This window comes from Notolepis coatsorum, assembly GCF_963971535.1.
Source record: "Notolepis coatsorum genome assembly, chromosome: 3".
In the NCBI taxonomy this organism is placed as follows: domain Eukaryota; kingdom Metazoa; phylum Chordata; class Actinopteri; order Aulopiformes; family Paralepididae; genus Notolepis; species Notolepis coatsorum.
The window spans coordinates 57,129,475-57,150,878 of NC_140167.1; the positions used below are offsets into that span (position 1 = coordinate 57,129,475).

At 40.9% G+C, this 21,404-nt stretch overlaps 1 protein-coding gene across 1 annotated transcript in view; it reads left to right on the forward strand.

The window, feature by feature from the left end:
- The window catches only part of LOC311225822 (uncharacterized protein), a gene marked incomplete at its 3' end in the record, with an annotated part of 89,858 nt that overhangs the window by 43,690 nt on the left and 24,764 nt on the right, over window positions 1-21,404 (forward strand). Inside the window, exons 25-29 of the mRNA XM_084311216.1 lie at window positions 13,307-13,672; window positions 14,520-14,609; window positions 14,791-14,847; window positions 18,655-18,735; window positions 18,830-18,925. Of these exons, the coding sequence (XP_084167342.1) occupies window positions 13,307-13,672; window positions 14,520-14,609; window positions 14,791-14,847; window positions 18,655-18,735; window positions 18,830-18,925 (690 nt within the window). The remainder of the gene's footprint in view (window positions 1-13,306; window positions 13,673-14,519; window positions 14,610-14,790; window positions 14,848-18,654; window positions 18,736-18,829; window positions 18,926-21,404) is intronic.

The following is a 21,404-nucleotide window of genomic DNA, read 5'->3' on the forward strand; positions in this document are numbered from 1 at the left end:
ACACCAATAGACTTATTGTGTAAAACAAACAGAATATGCATTTTGCAAAAATGGAAACATCAACACAACCAAATTAAATCAACATAAATAAACCCATTTTGTGTATCTATCAGCAAACTACATATTTCGGTTCATTCATTTACACACACACACACACACACATACATGACATACAGACAGTACTGCTACATCTATACATTTATGAAACCGTACATTAGGTGGGGTGGGGTGGGGGGGGGCTGTACATTGGAGATGGTTGGGTGGGTGGGGTGGGGGGGTTGGGTAGGTTGGGTATAGGAGGGGTGGGTGGACACTGTACAACTGTATACAAGCACATTGGAATATTGACAAAACCATGTTTGGTAATTTACTGTACATTGGAGGGGGTTGGGTTAGGACATTTACAGGGGCCAGTTTCGAATTGCAGTCTCCCGTATAGGTGTTCTTTGAGAGTGGTTTTGAAAGTGGGTAGTGATTCACATTCCTTTACAGCTTTGGGTAGGGCGTTCCACATTGATCTGGCATAATTGCGAAACATGTTTAGTCCCTGATTGAGCCGAATCTGGGTACCAGGCCCATTGCATGTTGATGTACTCTGTCGTCTCTAAGCCATCCTAGGTTGTCAAAGTGGGCAGGGGTGAGGTGGGTTCTAGGAGTAAGGTCAAGCATGTAGTCTGACCAGTTTGTTTTGAGATGTTTGTGTAGCAGGGTGGATTATCCCTATGAACGTTCACCAGGTAGGGGGAACGCAGCATGCAGATCTGAGTCCAACTGAATCCCTGACTTTAGTGCAGGAGTAGAGTGGAGCTTTAGCAGAGTGGTGGATGGGGCCTATAGGATTTACTAACCTAGGGGTAGTGAGCTGGTCCTTCTTGCCATCCAGGGCGACTCGCAGTAATTCCCCACACACCCACACTTCTCCTAATACTACCCGCACCCTCCCACACCTGGTGGCAGTAGTGATAGATGATATACTTTCTCCCCAAAGCAGTACCTTTCCTTGCTGATGAGCAGAGACCTGTCCCAATGATATAGGCTCCCCTGTTAGGGAAGTTTAGGCTGCAGAGGACTATGATGGTCCAGTTCTACACTGCCATCATCCAGTCCATCCTCACCCTCTCCATCATCACCTGGTTCCCTGCAGCCACGGTCAGGGACAAGGCTGCAGCGGGTGATACGATCAGCGGAGAGTGTGATCGGCTGCCCTCTTCCCTCCCTCAAGTCCCTACATTCCTCCAGGGCCTTGAGGAGGGCGAGGAAGATCATGGCAGACCCCGCCCACCCGGGTCACGACCTCTTCACCATGCTTTTCACCCTAGCAACCACCTAGAAACACCCTAGCAACCACATATAACACCCTAGCAACCACCTAGAAACACCCTAGCAACCACTTATAACACCCTAGCAACCACCTAGAAACACCCTAGCAACCACATATAACACCCTAGCAACCACCTAGAAACACCCTAGCAACCACTTATAACACCCTAGCAACCACCTAGAAACACCCTAGCAACCACATATAACACCCTAGCAACCACCTAGAAACAACCTAGCAACCATATATAACACCCTAGCAACCACCTAGAAACACCCTAGCAACCACTTATAACACCCTAGCAACCACCTAGAAACACCCTAGCAACCACTTATAACACCATAGCAACCACCTAGAAACACCCTAGCAACCACTTATAACACCCTAGCAACCACCTAGAAACACCCTAGCAACCACTTATAACACCCTAGCAACCACCTAGAAACACCCTAGCAACCACCCATAACACCCTAGCAACCACCTAGAAACACCCTAGCAACCACCTAGAAACACCCTAGCAACCACTTATAACACCCTAGCAACCACCTAGAAACACCCTAGCAACCACCCATAACACCCTAGCAACCACCTAGAAACACCCTAGCAACCACTTATAACACCCTAGCAACCATAGAAACACCCTAGCAACCACTTATAACACCCTAGCAACCACCTAGAAACAACCTAGCAACCATATATAACACCCTAGCAACCACCTAGAAACACCCTAGCAACCACTTATAACACCCTAGCAACCACCTAGAAACACCCTAGCAACCACTTATAACACCATAGCAACCACCTAGAAACACCCTAGCAACCACTTATAACACCCTAGCAACCACCTAGAAACACCCTAGCAACCACTTATAACACCCTAGCAACCACCTAGAAACACCCTAGCAACCACCCATAACACCCTAGCAACCACCTAGAAACACCCTAGCAACCACCTAGAAACACCCTAGCAACCACTTATAACACCCTAGCAACCACCTAGAAACACCCTAGCAACCACCCATAACAGCAACCACCTAGAAACACCCTAGCAACCACTTATAACACCTTATTGTGAAATAAGAATAATATAATGTGATATGTTGATATGCTATTGTGAGATTACAACATCTGATGTGATATGACAGAGAAAGACTTTTGTCTTGTTTTTTTTAATAAAATTACAATATATTATTGTGAAATAATAAATAAATTATGTGAAATATTCATATGCTACTGTGAGATAAAAAAATGTGATGTGATATTACAGAGGATTTTGATTGCGGTATCTTATTGTGAAATAAGAATAATATAATGTGATATGTTGATATGCTATTGTGAGATTACAACATCTGATGTGATATTACAGAGAAAGACTTTTGTCTTGTTTTGTATAAAATTACAATATTCTATTGTGAAATAAGAATAATATAATGTGATATGTTGATATGCTACTGTGAGATTACAACATCTGATGTGATATTACAGAGAAATACTTTCATCTTGTTTTGTATAAAATTACAATATTTTATTGTGAAATAAGAATAATATAATGTGATAAATTGATATGCTATTGTGAGATTACAACATCTGATGTGATATTACAGAGAAACACTTTCGTCTTGTTTTGTATAAAATTACAATATCTTATTGTGAAATAAGAATAATATAATGTGATATGTTGATATGCTACTGTGAGATTACAACATCTGATGTGATATTACAGAGGATTTTGATTGCAATATTTTATTGTGAAATAATAAATAAATTATGTGAAATATTCATATGCTACTGTGAGATTACAACATCTGATGTGATATTACAGAGGATTTTGATTGCGGTATCTTATTGTGAAATAAGAATAATATAATGTGATATGTTGATATACTATTGTGAGATTACAACATCTGATGTGATATTACAGAGAAAGACTTTTGTCTTGTTTTGTATAAAATTACAATATTCTATTGTGAAATAAGAATAATATAATGTGATATGTTGATATGCTACTGTGAGATTACAACATCTGATGTGATATTACAGAGAAATACTTTCATCTTGTTTTGTATAAAATTACAATATTTTATTGTGAAATAAGAATAATATAATGTGATAAATTGATATGCTATTGTGAGATTACAACATCTGATGTGATATTACAGAGAAACACTTTCGTCTTGTTTTGTATAAAATTACAATATCTTATTGTGAAATAAGAATAATATAATGTGATATGTTGATATGCTACTGTGAGATTACAACATCTGATGTGATATTACAGAGGATTTTGATTGCAATATTTTATTGTGAAATAATAAATAAATTATGTGAAATATTCATATGCTACTGTGAGATTACAACATCTGATGTGATATTACAGAGGATTTTGATTGCGGTATCTTATTGTGAAATAAGAATAATATAATGTGATATGTTGATATGCTATTGTGAGATTACAACATCTGATGTGATATTACAGAGAAAGACTTTCGTCTTGTTTTGTATAAAATTACAATATTTGATTGTGAAATAAGAATAATATAATGTGATAAATTGATATGCTATTGTGAGATTACAACATCTGATGTGATATTACAGAGAAACACTTTCATCTTGTTTTGTATAAAATTACAATATTTTATTGTGAAATAAGAATAATATAATGTGATAAATTGATATGCTATTATGAGATTACAACATCTGATGTGATATTACAGAGAAAGACTTTCATCTTGTTTTGTATAAAATTACAATATTTTATTGTGAAATAAGAATAATATAATGTGATAAATTGATATGCTATTGTGAGATTACAACATCTGATGTGATATTACAGAGAAACACTTTCGTCTTGTTTTGTATGAAATTACAATATCTTATTGTGAAATAAGAATAATATAATGTGATATGTTGATATGCTACTGTGAGATTACAACATCTGATGTGATATTACAGAGGATTTTGATTGCAATATTTTATTGTGAAATAATAAATAAATTATGTGAAATATTCATATGCTACTGTGAGATTACAACATCTGATGTGATATTACAGAGGATTTTGATTGCGGTATCTTATTGTGAAATAAGAATAATATAATGTGATATGTTGATATGCTATTGTGAGATTACAACATCTGATGTGATATTACAGAGAAAGACTTTCGTCTTGTTTTGTATAAAATTACAATATTTGATTGTGAAATAAGAATAATATAATGTGATAAATTGATATGCTATTGTGAGATTACAACATCTGATGTGATATTACAGAGAAACACTTTCGTCTTGTTTTGTATAAAATTGCAATATCTTATTGTGAAATAAGAATAATATAATGTGATATGTTGATATGCTACTGTGAGATTACAACATCTGATGTGATATTACAGAGGATTTTGATTGCAATATTTTATTGTGAAATAATAAATAAATTATGTGAAATATTCATATGCTACTGTGATATTACAACATCTGATGTGATATTACAGAGGATTTTGATTGCGGTATCTTATTGTGAAATAAGAATAATATAATGTGATATGTTGGTATGCTATTGTGAGATTACAACATCTGATGTGATATTACAGAGGATTTTGATTGCGGTATTTTATTGTGAAATAAGAATAATATAATGTGAAATCAAAAGATACTGTCTTTTTTACATGTATTTGTTGGGATATTACAGGAGGCCTTAATTACAATATGTTACTGTAAGATAATACTGTTAAATGTTGTGAAATGCTGGTTACTTTTTACAGTGTATTTAAATATAAAAGAGATTAAACACTTTTGACAGTATTTATTATAAAAAGTGAATAAGCAAGGTACAATTGAAATCTAGTTGGTACAACTGGCCGGTCGTGTAGAAAAGAAAAAGCAGTCAAGTCAGTGTCCCGTCAGTCCAGTCAGTCCGTCCAGTCAGTGAAGCAGTGTCCAGTCGAAGTCAAAACAGAGAAGTAGTCCCTCCTTCCCTATCAGGGTGCTCTTTATTAGCGGCCCCACAGTCAAGTGTGTATGTGTCTCTGTCCTGAGTGCACGTTGTGTGTGTATCTGTGACATTCAGTGCATGTGTCAACTTAATGTGTGTTGGTGAGTCTGCGTTGGAGGTGTGCACGTTTTGTGCATGTGAGTGTGCGTGTGAGTAAATTGTGTGTGCATGTGTGTGTGTCTGTGTGCGCGTGTGTTGAGATAGAGGGAGAGAGAAAGAGAGAGAGAGGGGGCTGTGTGTTTTGTTAGCTGTGTATGTGTGTGTGTGTGTGTGTCTTATCGTTAAAGATCTGTCATCCTTGTGGTGAGGTACTTAACCTATATCTGGCCTTGCTTTATAATCCTTGGCTAGTCAAATGGAATTTCGTGTCAACTGAGTTGAGATAAGACTATGTGTTGATCTGTGGTGCAGCCATCTGGCTAGCTTGTTGTGGCATTTGGTGTAAACACATTTTGTGTGATTTATTTGAATTATAATCCTCACCCTGGTTAAGTGGTACTAGGATGTGAGAGAGAGAGAGAGAGAGAGAGAGAGAGAGAGAGAGAGAGAGAGAGAGAGAGAGAGAGAGAGAGAGAGAGAGAGAGAGAGAGAGAGAGAGAGAGAGAGAGAGAGAGAGAGAGAGAGAGAGAGAGAGAGAGAGAGAGAGAGAGAGAGAGAGAGAGAGAGAGAGAGAGAGAGAGAGAGAGAGAGAGAGAGAGAGAGAGAGAGAGGGAGGGAGAGAGAGAGAGAGGAGAAAAGTTTGGGGCCTTATGTGTATGAGCGTGTCAGAAGGTCAGAGTGTGTATCTGTAGTATGGGGAGAGGAAGAGAGAGATCCCTTTGTGTGAGGAATGTCTGCTATATCATATTTCATTTTCATATTTCATCATTACCTTACCTGTATATAAATACCTGTATATAGTACATTAATATGAAACTGTACATTAATATGAAACTGTGGTACAATGAATGAATGAATGAATGAATGAAAACTTTATTAACAGATTGCAGAATGGGTACAGTGCAGTACAGCTCAATACATACAATTGTTAAGGGGATGCAGACCAGAGAAAGACTTTCGTCTTGTTTACACCAGGGTCCCCCATTTCAATTCATCGTAACATATATGACATACATGACATACAGATAGACAGTACTGCTACATCTATACATTTATGACATACCAGATTTGCAATTACAGTACTGTATTGTGATACAAAAAGAGTCAGAAAGAAAAGAGTATATCATTAGGCGTAGAAACTGTACATTGGATTGGGTAGGGTGGGACTGTACATTGGAGGTGGTTGGGGGGGGGGGGGGTAGGAGGGGGGTTGGGTAGGGAGGGGGGGGGGGGTTGGGTAGGAGGGGTGGGTGGGGACTGTACATTGGAGGGTGGGGGGGGGGGGGGGGGGGGGGGGGTGGGGGAGGGGTGGGTGGGGGACACTGTACAACTGTACAAACAACACTGTACATTGGATTATTGACAAGACCATACTTGGTAATTACTGTACATTGGAGGGGTTGTGTTCGGACATTTACAGGGCCAGTTTCGAGTTGCAGTCTCCCTTAGGTGTTTTTGAGAGTGTTTTTGAAAGTGGTAGTGATTCACATTCCTTTACAGCTTTGGGGTAGGGGCGTTCCACATTGATTGGCATAATTGGCAACGTGTTTTAGTCCCTTGTTTGAGCCGAATCTGGTTTCACAATGATTTGGTGGAGCTCCCTCTGGGTTGTGATGTGGTTCTGGTGTTGTGATCGTGGTATTCACTGACCTTTGGGAAGTATTTAGTCATGTACATGGGTACCTTGGTCGTGTAGTGTATCTTGTAGACCAGGCCCATTGCAAGTTGCTGTACTCTGTCGTCTACTCTAAGCCATCCTAGGTTGTCAAAGTGGGCAGGGGTGAGGTGGGTTCTAGGAGTAAGGTCAAGCAGTAGTCTGACCAGTTTGTTTTGAGATGTTTGTAATTTTGTTTTTAGCGCCTTTGAGGTGCTTTGGTACCATGAGGTGCAAGCATAGTCGTAGTACCCTTGAATGAGTGCTCCTGCTAGAGTCTTCAGGGTATTCTTGTTTACCAGTGAGGAGATCCGGTACAAGAAACGAGTTCGTTGGTTGACTTTTTTATTACATTGGATGCCATTTTGTCACAGGAAAGATTTGCCTCTAGGATGGAACCCAGGTAGGTAATATCTTCTTTCCTTGTGACAATATTGTCACCCACTGTAACTGAGAAGCCGTCGGTCTTGCTGAGTTTGTTATTTGAACCGAAGAGAATGGACTCTGTTTTGCCCATGTGTAATGATAGTTTGTTATCAGCGAGCCATATGCAGATTTTGCTTAGTTCTGAGCTGAGGGTTTTTTCAACCTGTAATTTGTTCTTGTCAGAGACCAGCAGGGCTGAGTCGTCCGCAAACAGGAACAAGTTGCAGTCACAAGCTGACGACATGTCATTTGCATAAATTAGGAACAGTAGCGGACCTAGTATGCTTCCTTGTGGAACACCACAGTTTACTGTGAGGGGGGGGGATAGGGTACCGTTTACCTCCACCATCTGCTCTCTCCCCTCCAGGTAGGATTGCATCCAGCTCACTGATAGACTATCAAAACCAATTGCTTTTAGCTTGTCAATCAGAATGGTGTGATTGACAGTGTCGAAGGCCTTTTGTAGGTCCAGCATGACCATGCCGCAGTATTTGCCCGCGTCCACCTCTTGTTTGATGTGGTCGTTAAAATAGAAGGCATGTGTCAGTGGAGTGGGATGTTCTGAAGCCAGATTGGAATTCGTAGATTAGATTTTTTTTTCCGCAAGGTATTTTTCGACCTGTTCGTATACAATTTTTTCCATGACTTTCGAGATGGAGGTAAGGATAGAAACAGGGCGGTAGTTGCCTGGGTCTAATTTACTGCCTTTTTTGTGCAGAGGGGTCACTCTCGCAATTTTGAAGTCCTTGGGGACGTGTCCCTGTTTTATAGAGAGGTTTATTATGTGTGTGATGACTGGGGTGATGGCGGCTGCTGAGTCTCTGAGGAATTTGGAGGGGATGTTGTCATGGCCAGTGGCCTTGTTAGGTTGGAGGGCGCTCAGTTTTTTGAGTACCTCATCTGTTGTTACCATTTCCAGTTTGAAGTCATCTTTGTGGACCCCTAGGTTTTTGTAGTAAGCTACTATGTGTTCTACCCCATAATGCCCTGAGTGGGAGGGTAGTTTGTTTACCAGTGTTGTGGCTATGTTTGTGAAGAAACTATTTAAGTAATTGGCTACATCCAGCTTTTCTGTGATGAGCGTGTTGTCCGTCTTTATGTTTATGTTTGAGAATCTGGTTTTAAGTTTTTTACTGCAGCCTAGTTGGTTATTGAGTAATTTCCAAAGTTCACGCGGTTTGTTTTTGTTTTCCTCGGTTTTGTCATTGATGAATTTTTTCTTTGCTGTTTTGATCATGGAGTTTACATCATTTCTTAGTCTGTTTCTTTCCAGTTTGAGTTCCGTCACGTGGGCTTGGAGTTCACTGCTCGTGCTTATGTTAAGCTTTGACTGACTTTTACGAAACTCAGAGCATTTTTTGTCTCTGGTTTTCATAGCGGTCAGTATTTCAGCGTGCATCCACGGCTCAGCGCGATTTTTTACCCTGGTGGTTCTTAGGGGGGCCATGTTGTTTAGTATCGTTGAAAATTTGGTTTTGAAGCCAAGCCATGTTTCTTCAACCAGTGTACCATTGAGCTCATCTGACCAGTCCAGACCCTCCAGTTCAAGGTTAAAGGCCTCGCTAGAGTAGGTTTTTAGGTCTCTAGATGTGACTGTTTTGTGACAGCCAGCCTTTTGTTTTAGCTTTTTGCGGGTACAGAATATCATATAATGATCACTTAACCCGCATGCTATAACCCCTTTATTGGCGATCTTGGACTTGTCAGAGGTCAGGATGAGGTCAATGGTAGTCCGAGTTGACTCACACACACGTGTGGGTTGTGTGATTAGTTGGCTGAGGCCGTGCAGATCACAAAACCTATTGTAGGATTTGAAGACGGGTGCATCTTTTTGTTGCATATCCGTGTTCCAATCCCCAATAAGAATCATTTCTGTATCCTCAACTCCAGCTAAGCACTCATCCAACACGTCATAAAAGCCATTTTGGTCTGGCGGTCTGTAAATTGTGCCGACTAGAACAGATTTAGCCCTTTCAAATAGAATTTCTACAAAAACAGTTTCAATAGCCTCATGATCTAGGTCTGTACGGTTAATAAATTTGGTGTCTTGATGGATGTACATACAGACACCTCCTCCATGCCTGTTCCTGTCATTGCGGACTAAAGAATAGTTCTCTAATTCAATTTCCGGGTCTGTTACTGATGGGTCCAGTTTGGTTTCTGAGAAACATAGTATGTTTACCTTTCCGCTACTGAAATGATTTCTTATTTCTGCCAGTTTGTGCCTGAGGCTATTTACATTAAGATGAAAGATATGTAGTCCGTTTTTATCTGCTGTGTCGTCAATATCATTGAGATAAAGGTAGGATTCTTCTTCTGTGGGAAGGGGGGGGGGCTCTGTGATGTCCGGAGGGGGGGTGGGGGATCCTAGTCCGTGTGGTTGATCTTGTGGCGGTAGGTGGGGAGGGGGGGATGGGGTCCTGTGTTCATTGATGTTAGGAGGGGGGGTGGGGATGATCCTTTGTCCTCTGCTGGTGTATTTGGTCGGTGTGAAAACCCGCGACGTGGGGGGGGGGGGGCTGGTTGCTGTCCTCAGATGTCTCTGGAGGCCCTCCGTTGTGGGGGAGGGGGGGTGGGTCGGTTAGTCTAGCTGTCCTGGCGGGGCTAGCCGAGTCAACCGGCGGGTCCCTGGTGCTCACGTCCCGCGCTGATATGAGTCCCCTGATTGCAAGCTCTCTCCCTCTTGCATCTCGGCTCCTCTGCTTGGGCTTCGGTGAGGGGATGTCGCCGCCTGCTGGTCGGTTGGTGCATCCGCTGGCCGTTGTGTCCTGGGCCGGCGACAATGACACTTTATAATACTCAGTGACGGACGAATATTTCCCGATAGCAGCGGACCATTCACGCGAACGGTCACGTGGGGGCAGTCTGATTTCGGCAGGCAGTAATTTTTCGGCACAACACCGGCACGTGTCTGCAAGTGTTGCATGGTGATTGTTGTTGTCAAGATGTCATCCCACTGATGCTTGTGGGATGCCACTAGGGGGCAGAGTGGCTAAGTGTGAGTGAATTACTGAATCAGTGAGTGAGTGAGGTTGTAACATTGCCGGTTATAGAAGTGTTTCACAGACATTATAATACATGTGAACATTTAAAAAAAAAAAAAATTAAATAAAATTACATTTAGAAGAAGAATAAAAAAAAATAACACCTATGAAGAGGACAACGAACAAAGCCTTGTAAACATAAAGAAAAGTCAAAAGTCAAAGTTATGTTTATTGTCATTTTTCCATTGACATGGAAACATGAGCTATAGCACTCAGGTCTCGGATATGGCCATTTGATACTAGATATATATATACAAAAATATATACAAAAATAAATAAATATGATCCTCATGACAGACATACAAACTGATTCACAAAAATAAATAAATATGATCCTCATGACAGACATACAAACTGATTCAATAAAAATCCAGTAAAAAAGAATCATTCAATAAAAAACTGTCAATAAAAACAGTGAATTGATTCAATAGCAAACTAATCCATTTCAATAAAAACCTAGTTTAATTCAGTAAAAACTGATTTAATTCAATAAGAATAATATGATTCACTGATTAAAAAGATTAAAAGAAATAGGTGCTATAAAGTGCTACAGTGCAGTGTGCAGAGGCATGGCAGTGATGAGCTGCGATGAACTGTTCAGTAGTCTCACAGCATCCGGGAAGAAGCTGTTCTTCAGCCTGGTGGTTCATGCCCGGATGCAGCCTCCTGCCTGAAGGGAGGGGGGTAAACAGTCCGTGGGCAAGGTGGGTGGGGTCTCGCATGATGCGGATTGCTCTGTCCGTGCATCAGTTGTTGTAGGTATCAGAGATGTCTGGTAAGCTGCATCCGGTGGTCCTCTGTGCAGACCTTACAACCCTCTGTAGTGCCTGCTGTTTTGCCACTGTACAGCTGCCGTACCATGCTGTGATGCAAGAGGTCAGTACGCTCTCCACCACACATCTATAGAAGGATCCGAGGATGTTGGTGTCAAGCCCCGCCCCTTTCAGTTTCCTCAGGAATTACAGGCGTTGATGAGCTTTTTTGATGAGGCTCTGGGTGTTGTCGCGCCACGTGAGGGTGTTGGAAATGTGCACCCCAAGGTATTTGATACTGGGAGTCACATCTACAGCTGTGCCATCGATGTAGAGAGGGGGGGGGGGATGCTGGTCTTGCGGAAGTCTATAATCATCTCTTTGGTTTTTACGTTTTGGATGAGATTGTTCTCCTTGCACCACAGTCCCAGTCCATCTACATCCTCCCTGTATGCCGATTTTTTTTTTGATGAGCCCCACCACTGCGGTGTCATCCACGAACTTCACTATGAGATTGCTGTCATAGTGGGCTCTGCAGTCATGTGTGAGCAGGGTGTAAAGTAGTGGGCTAAGGACACAGCCCTGGGGGGAGCCAGTGTTGAGAATGATGGTGGAGGATACATTGTTATTGATCCTTACAGATTGGGGTCTGTTTGTCAGGAAGTCCAAAGTCCAGTTGCAGAGTGATGGGGGTAATCCGAGTGCTGACAGTTTGTTCACCAGTGTCTGTGGGATGATGGTATTGAAGGCGGAAAACAGCACCCTCACATACAGTAGGAGTCTCTGTTCTCCAGGTGTGTGAGGGACTGATGTGTCACAGCGTTGATAGCGTCAGCTGTGGAGCGGTTTGGCCTGTAGGCATACTGGTGGGGCTCAGCTGTTATGTCAATGGCCTTTTTTATGTTCATCATAACATGAATGAATGATCTTTATTGTCATTGTCACAAGAATGGTACAACATAATTTAAAATGCAGCCCTAGGTGCTAACAGTCACACAGTCCTAGATAATAACAACACAGTCCTAAAAACACAGTCTTAAAATAATAAAGACAAGAGTGAGACATAATAGACATAACATCATAAAGAAGTTAAGACTAGTTGGGTGCGGTTTGACAGACAGAATAGCTGTTTTTCGTAACAATGTGGGTTCATGCATGGGCATTAGGGCTGACCCCTAGGATCAAAAGGAGCCGTAGTAAACTGCCAACCTCTTAGTCGAATGCAAATATTTATATATATATATATATATATATATATATATATATATATATATATATATATATATATATATATATATTTTTTTTTTTTTTTTTTATCATTCTTTCCAAAAGCAAAGAGGCCTAGAAGCATGGCTAGCGCTAATGGCGCGCATACCAGAGAGGCTAACTGCCTAAGAAACTGGCACAGAGGCACTGAAAGAGGATTTCACCCATCTAATGAACACACTAGACTAGACAAATATCAAGATGTATCCATCAGTGGACCAATTGCATGCTTTCGCAGAGGACAAGAAGCCTTCAGTCGACTCCTTCAGACATTAAGCACCCCCCCACAGCCCAAACAAATAATAATAAAGATTTAAAAAAAAAAAAAATAGTCGACTATCTGCACATTTCTGCCAATCAAAGTCGACTATATAAATCCTTAGTCGGGGACAGCCCTAATGGACATAGTTAGATGTCAGATAGAGGCATGTCGTCATGTACAGAACAGTAAGCACATCACTCCAACCAACCATATTTGCACTTTCAGCATGAAGTGCTTTTTGTTAGCTCTATTTGCATAATTTTAATGGTAGCACGGCTACAACTCTGGTAGTTGAAGTCCAAAACTACCACCCCATGCCGGTGTTTGGTGTTTGAATTCTATAAATTCGGAAGGAGAATAATTAGTTATTAGTTTTTGATTATATCAAGCGTGAAAGAAATTGGTTTTCCAGAGAATATTCTTTGCCAGAGATTATGTTCAAATGAAATATTAATTATAATAAATGTTTTGCTCTGTCACACATTTACATTCATATAGAGGAAGAGCCCAAGAAGAAGCTCTCTAAGGAGGAGAAAGAACCAACAAAGCTCTCTGAGGAGAAAGAACTGAAGAAGCCCTCTAAGGAGGAGAAAGAACTGAAGAAGCCCTCTAAGGAGGAGAAAGAACTGAAGAAGCCCTCTAAGGAGGAGAAAGAACTGAAGAAGCCCTCTAAAGAGGAGAAAGAACTGAAGAAGCCCTCTAAAGAGGAGAAAGAACTGAAGAAGCCCTCTAAGGAGGAGAAAGAACTGAAGAAGCCCTCTAAAGAGGAAAAAGAACTGAAGAAGCCCTCTAAAGAGGAGAAAGAACTGAAGGAGGCTGAACCTCTGAAGAAGAAAGACACAGCTCATGAAATCAAGAAGACAGGTATGTCATCAATATAAAAAATTATGCTTGATTATTTAATCCATATAAACACTTTAAAGCATTTATTACTGTTGATAGAGAATGAGATAAGTAATTGCTGTGAAACGTTCTATGATTATGATCTTATAGAAGAGCCCAAAAAGAAGGCTGAACCTCTGAGGAAGTTCCTTCATGTGACTAAACAAACACGTAAGGCAGAATAATACCACATGGCAGAGTGGGTATATTGAGATTATAAAGTGTGAACTCAAACTACAAATATTTTGTAACACATCTACAAAAGAAGGTGGCCAAAAAAGAGGAAACAAAAGAAGAACCACCTAAAAAGGTTAAGGTTGTTGTGTTATATTTCTTTTTGTTGTCATAAATATGGTGTCTTTTATCTGGTTTCCTTAATGACAAACTCCACTAGGTATCAGAACATAAAAAACATTCAATGATTTCGTTTAATTCAAACTTGTTTCTGGTCAAATCTGGGTGGCCATCTAAAATGTATGGATGAGACTACAATAAAGCAAATACTACAGGTACTACATGGTACTGCAGGGTATTACACGGTGCTACAAGGTACTAGAGGGTACTACAGGGCATTACAGGCTACTAAAAGACTAAAAGAGTTTTATGGGCTGCCCCAAAATGGGGAAAGCACCATAAGTTGGGTTAACCTTAGGTTATGGTTGACAAATATAACAAGAAGGGCTCTCACAGAGATGTAAGTGCAAGTGCTGCTGACTGTTGTGGAAAGACACACAGACACAAGGACAGGAGTACAAAGCCCTGTCACGCAGTGTGCACAGGTGTCAACAACACATCTAATGTATGTTGTAACTTTTCCCTTGTGTTTCAGATGAAGAAACTAAGAAGCCTGTCAAGGAGGTAGCTGACAAGAAGGAGGCTGAACCAGTACTGAAAAAGGCACTTAATGTCACAAAAACAGGTAACAGGCAAATAGACATCCATCAAAATGCCTACTGTACAGTAGCTTTTGCTGTAGTGTTCCATGACCGTAGGTTACTAAACAGGTGCATTTGGGAAGTATTAGTGTTGTGTTTCATAAACTTAACCTAACATCTTACCAACATTATCAACATTTGTCATTTGTTCACCTGCATATTCAGCAGTGCCAAGAAAAAGGTACATGATTGAACTTCCTAAGAAGAGGACTCCGCATGATGGTAAGAAAAAGGTTATACAAAGTCATGAATGGCAACAGTATTATGGAAAGTGGTATGCCGATAACAATAAGGGCCTGGCTACACTGATCCATCAATGAACGGATAGACATTTGATGGAAGGTATTACAGTCCATTGGTTTTTTATATTAGAACCCAAGTAATTGCAGTAATAACAGCTGCAACTTATCCAGTTCCTAAAGTTCATTGTCTCTGAACTTTTCTGTCTGGCAAAACGGACACAAGTCTGGCAGAGACGGACACATCGTCAGCGCTGTCCAACAAACGGATACTCCTCATTGAAAAATAATTAAAAACAAACGTTGATGGACAGACAAAACAGATCAGTGTAGCTGGACCCTAAGCTTTGCTTTAACATTTTACACATTTTATTCCATTGGAGTTTAGTAGCAGTCAATATCAATAATTGGCTCTAAATATCAATAATAGGAAACAGGCAAAAACACTTCTAGAAAAAACTGACACAGAATGGTAAATGGACTGCATTTACTGTTTATAGCGCTTTTCCAAGTCTGCCGACCACTCAAAACACTTTACAATTTATGCCTCACATTCATCCATTCACACACACCGACGGTGAAGGCAGCCATTCAGGGCACCAGGTAGCTTGTCTTTTCTAAATAAAAGTCAGTGGTGGTACTCTAACTACAGATCATGGAGTACCTGGGGGTCCACATCGCAGAGGATCTGACATGGACAACACACATAGACTCAGTCGTAAAAAAGGCGAAGCAACGCCTCTACCACCTGAGACAGTTAAGGAAGTTCAGAGTATCTGGGAAGATACTCCAGTCCTTCTACTTCGGAGCTGTAGAGAACATCTTGACTGGAAACATCACTGCCTGGTATGGAAACAGCACGGCACAGGACAAGAAGGCCCTACAGAGAGTGGTGCGCTCAGCCGAGCGTACCACGGGTATTGCACTACCACCCCTGCAGGTTCTATACAACAAGAGGTGCAAATCCAGAGCCTGCAGAATAATGAGAGACCCACACCACCCCAACAACTACTACTAGGACCGCTACTGTTCCTAATTTATGCAAATGACATGTCGTCAGCTTGTGACTGCAACTTGTTCCTGTTTGCGGACGACTCAGCCCTGCTGGTCTCTGACAAGAACAAGTTACAGGTTGAAAAAACCCTCAGCTCGGAACTAGGCAGAATCTGCATATGGCTCGCTGATAACAAACTATCATTACACATGGGCAAAACAGAGTCCATTCTCTTCGGTTCAAATAACAAACTCAGCAAGACCGACGGCTTCTCAGTTACAGTGGGTGACAATATTGTCACAAGGAAAGATGAAATTACCTACCTGGGTTCCATCCTAGAGGCTAATCTCTCCTGTGACAAAATGGCATCCAATGTAATAAAAAAAGTCAACCAACGAACTCGATTCTTGTACCGGATCTCCTCTCTGGTAAACAAGAACACCCTGAAGACTCTGGCAGGAGCACTCATTCAGGGGTACTACGACTATGCTTGCACCTCATGGTACCAAAGCACCTCAAAGGCGCTAAAAACAAAATTACAAACATCTCAAAACAAACTGGTCAGACTACTGCTTGACCTTACTCCTAGAACCCACCTCACCCCTGCCCACTTTGACAACCTAGGATGGCTTAGAGTAGACGACAGAGTACAACAACTTGCAATGGGCCTGGTCTACAAGATACACTACACGACCAAGGTACCCATGTACATGTCAAAATACTTCCCAAAGGTCAGTGAATACCACGATCACAACACCAGAGGGAGCTCCACAAATCATGTTAAACCCAGATTCGGCTCAAATAAGGGACTAAACACGTTTCGCAATTATGCCACATCAATGTGGAACGCCCTACCCAAAGCTGTAAAGGAATGTGGATCACTACCCACTTTCAAAACCTCTCTCAAGGGACACCTACGGGAGACTGCAATTCAACACTGGCCCCTGTAAATATCCTAACCCAACCCCCTCCAATGTACAGTCATTTACCTAGTATGGTTTTGTCAATAGTTCAATGTACAATTTTGTTTGTTTGTACAGTGTCTCCCCCCCCCCCCCCCCCTCAATGTACAGTTTTACTTGTTTATACAGTGTGCCCCCCCCCCCCCCCCCAACCACCTCCAATGTAAATTACCCAGTATGGTTGTCAATATCCCAATGTACCCAACCCCCCCCCACCCAACCTCCTCCAATGTACAGTTTCTACGTCAAATGTATATACTCCCTTTTCTTGACTCCTTCTGTATCACAAACAGTACTGTATTTGCAAATCTGGTATGTCATGAATGTATAGATGTAGCAGTACTGACTATCTGTAGGTCATGTATGTCATATATGTCCTGATGAATTGAAAATGGGGGACCCTGATGTAAACAAGACGAAAGTCTTTCTCTGGTCTGCATCCCCTTAACAATTGTGTGTATTGAGCTGTACTGTATTGTACCCATTCTGCAATCTGTTAATAAAGTTTTCAATCAATCAATCAATCAATCAATCAATCAATCAATCAATCAATCAATTCAATCAAAACAGCCTGTTCATGCTGCTGAGGTCAGGCAGACGCCTGCGAACACCAGCTACTAGGACAGAGAGACTTCGGCTCAGCTTCTTCCCCCAGGCCATCAGAGCCTTGAACACTGAACTCTCCACACACAAGCACACATGAGCACACACACGACACACACACTGTACACGCTCACACACTAGCAGCCACTTTAACATGAGCAAGCACACACTCATGCTGCACACGCCCACACTTATGGCCACTAAGGAAAGGTCACTTTAAAAATAGTATAATATAACCGGAGATTGTATAAATTAGCATGTACAGAAAGCCTCATCCGTAGCTAACAGTGTATTGCACTACCAAAGGACCTAGCATGTCCTCCATGCTCTGTAAATAACTTATGAACATACACCGATATGCCCTACTATGTTACTTGTTTATTGCACAAATGTAACTTGTTTATTGCACAATGTTGTCTATTGGATTCTATTATATGTTATTGCACATCGTTGCGGGCAAGACCACCCGCATTTCATTGTATACTTGTATGCCGTGACAAATAAAACTCTTGACTTGACTTGACTTGATCCCCAAATAGTGAATGTTGGTGACTGACTGTTCATGAACTGCTATAGAGATGCTGCTGTATGCTCACTAAAAGTGAAGATTTTATACCAATATTAAATACCACATTACCAAATATAACAATTAATTAAGTGTGTGTGCTAGTTTGCTGTGTGCTAAACTAGTTCCAGAGTCAAAGTAGGAAATGAATTCCATTTAGAAATGTCATGCACTGCTATTTTTGAAAAGTCATAGCATTATGGTAACACTTCACACTGAACCAACTCTATAAAACATTTCAAAACTATAGTTTACAAATGCATTGTAGAGCACAACTGGATTATAAATCATGTGCAATGGCATTTTAACAGTTACAATCACATAATGAAGCCGTTATAAACTATTAAATGGTTTACAAATGCGTTATTGTGTTACAACTTAATTGTAACTGCTTATAAGGACATCTGCATTTATAGCTTTTATAAACTATGAGAAAATATGTAACAAATGGTTTATAGTGTTACAATTTCATGATAAATGAATAAATGACCTATATAGATAGTCTATAGATATTTATGTTTATTTATAGTTTATAAAGGCTATATGAATGTTTGCACAATATCCATAAATGTTTTTGTAAGCATTTATAATCAGTTTCAGCATTTGTATTATTTTTAAGAGCTACAGCATTTTGAATAGTTAATGAATGCTGTAATGTTTTTTCAGAGGAAGCCAAAAAGAAGGTGGACAAAAAAGAGGAAACAAAAGAAGAACCACCTAAGAAGCATCACATTGTGAAGAAAACGGGTAACTCCATGAACCTAGTATATCTGACCAATAAAGCAACATGTCTACTATTGTAACTGAACCTGAAATGTCTCGTATTTCCCTTGTGTTTAAGTTGAAGAACCCGAGAAGCCTATCAAGGAGGTGAAAACTGCCAAGAAGGAGGCTGAACCTGTCTTGAAAAAGGCACATCTTAATGTTACAAAAACAGGTAATGTACTGTATAGCTTTTGCTGCTGTTCCATGGCCTTAAAGGACAATACCAACGTTTTTGACATTATGGGATCCAAGTCTTCTTGCCTTTATACAAACATTTAGTCAAATTACTTTTCATGTTTTACAATGTATGGTTTATATTGCTGTAAAATTTGTTTTAAAAAAAGTTGTATTTATTTTATTAAATGTTTGCAAATTCACAACTGTGATAGGCTTTCAGTGTATCTGTATCTGTCTTATACACCACATAAACCCATGAAAACCACCACAATTTACTAACACTAGTGTCACTGTAAATAAACAGTACTGTATATTTGTATATCTTGTATGTCAGAAATGTCTGGAATGGATGTAACAGTACTGTATATCTGTATGTCATAAATGTTATGATGAATTGAATATGGGGGACCCTGATGTAAACAAGACGAAAGTATTTCTCTGGTCTGCATCCCCTTAACTCATTGACTGCCACGCTCTTTTCCCATCTTTACCCAATGGTGCCAGCGTTATTGACCATTTTAGCGATGGACCCATCGCGTGTTCTGTATTATAGCTATGGAGACAATAGTATGGCTCATTTGACAGGCATTGTTTATAGTCCAAGACTGACTAATCAGTTAATTTCTACATACTGTAGTTTGTGCGCTATTCCATGCTAAACATCGCCCCTTTCCAGAAGAATCCAGTCTTTTTTCATAGATAGCGAGATATGGCGCGTTATATGCATTATGCCCAAATCGTTCAGGTTGCTCGCCTGAAACCCCAAATACTTCCAAATCAAAGGTATATACCATATACATGTGTGTCTTCACAAAATCATCAAGGGGGGGGGGGGGGTTTAACTCGAAACTGCGATTGTTAGGGCGGCTAGGTGGTGCAGTGGGCAAGGCGCTCACCACCAATGCAGGATACGCTGGGTTCGAGCCCAGCTCTCCGCATTGCTATCAGCTTGGCTGGTCGTTCATACTAATACAATTGGCAGTATTAGGGGGTGGGAAGCTGATGGGTGGGGATCGGACGTTGTGGACAGCGACTCCTACAGGTCGGTTGGTGCGCCTGCGAAGCAGAATCAGGAAGCGACGGGGGCGGCGTGCCCTCCTACGCAGACCCCCGACGTTGAGAGATCGCGCTGTGCAGGTGAAAAGATGTGACGGCTGCTTCCTCGAGTACCGGAGGGGACACGTGATGTAAGGCTTCGTCCACATTGCAGCCGGCTTGTGGGAGGCATGGCCTAACAGCGTTCGAGACAGGGGAGGGTAGAATTGGACGATACGAAAATTGGGATGGGAGAAAAATAGAAAATGGGAGAAAAAAGTAGATAAAAAAAAAAGAAACTGCGATTGTTACCAAAAGCATGTTTTAGGTCCAGTAAAATACGACACTGTGATCGGTACAAAAACATGTTTTAGGTTCGGTAAAATAGACATAGAATAGACTTTACCTTAGCCAGAAGGTACTCCAAAAAGAATAATCCCAGTGATCCCATCGCGATCACGATTACTCGTGTATATGTGTATACTTGTGTATACGGGAAACGATAGGCGATAAAATCTCAGAGCGATTGCTCTGCAAGAACTCCTTCCCCTCGGAGGGAATCAGGACAGACAGGAATCAGGACAGACAGTCCCCACACTAAACTATCCCAGTTCAAAAGGTAGGCGATACTGCCACCTGGTGAGATTCGATCGTCATTGCAATTCCAACGTAGGCAGATGTGCCAGGGAGACCCAGGGAGCTCCGGCCGAGTGTTTAGGATCAAAGGAAAAATATCAAAGGATCTAAAAAACTATATATTACGTTTTTGGCGCTCAAGTGTTGGCGGCGAAACACGAGATATAACTTTTTTGGCGCAGAAAGAGTTAACAATTGTGTGTATTGAGCCGTACTGTATTGCAATCTGTTAATAACATTTTCAATCAATCAATCAATCAATCACTAGTTTTCTGAAAGGTTTTGCATTATCATATAATACAATTGTAAATTTTTAGACACCATATTAACTCATTCACGGCCAACCGCGACTATAGTCGGGTTATCTCGCCAACCGTTGAGTGCCAGAACCCGAGCATAGTCGGGTTTTCGATAGTTTTCATAGTTTTTTCTTTTATTCGATTTTTTTATTCTATACCGTCTCACGGACCTCGTGTATCATTGGGACTCATTCTGAGACGCTGAGAGTGCAATGCCGGCCGAATCCTGCTAGGTGGCAGTATCGCCCACGCTTTGAAACCTTATTTCACACTGTGTGTTACATTATATATAGTCCGGGCGGAGAATTTGGACTCAGGCGAGTGAATCGCTTCATCCGAGCACTTTGGAGCGCGTTCAGCACACTTCATGCATATGTTGTGCCATTTCATGTCAGGGACCCGATGGACATCAATACTGGAAATCGTGATCAGACAATTGGAATATTCTTTTTGGGATACCTCCTAGTAAAGGTAAACTATAATCCTACTTTGATCCAACAATGA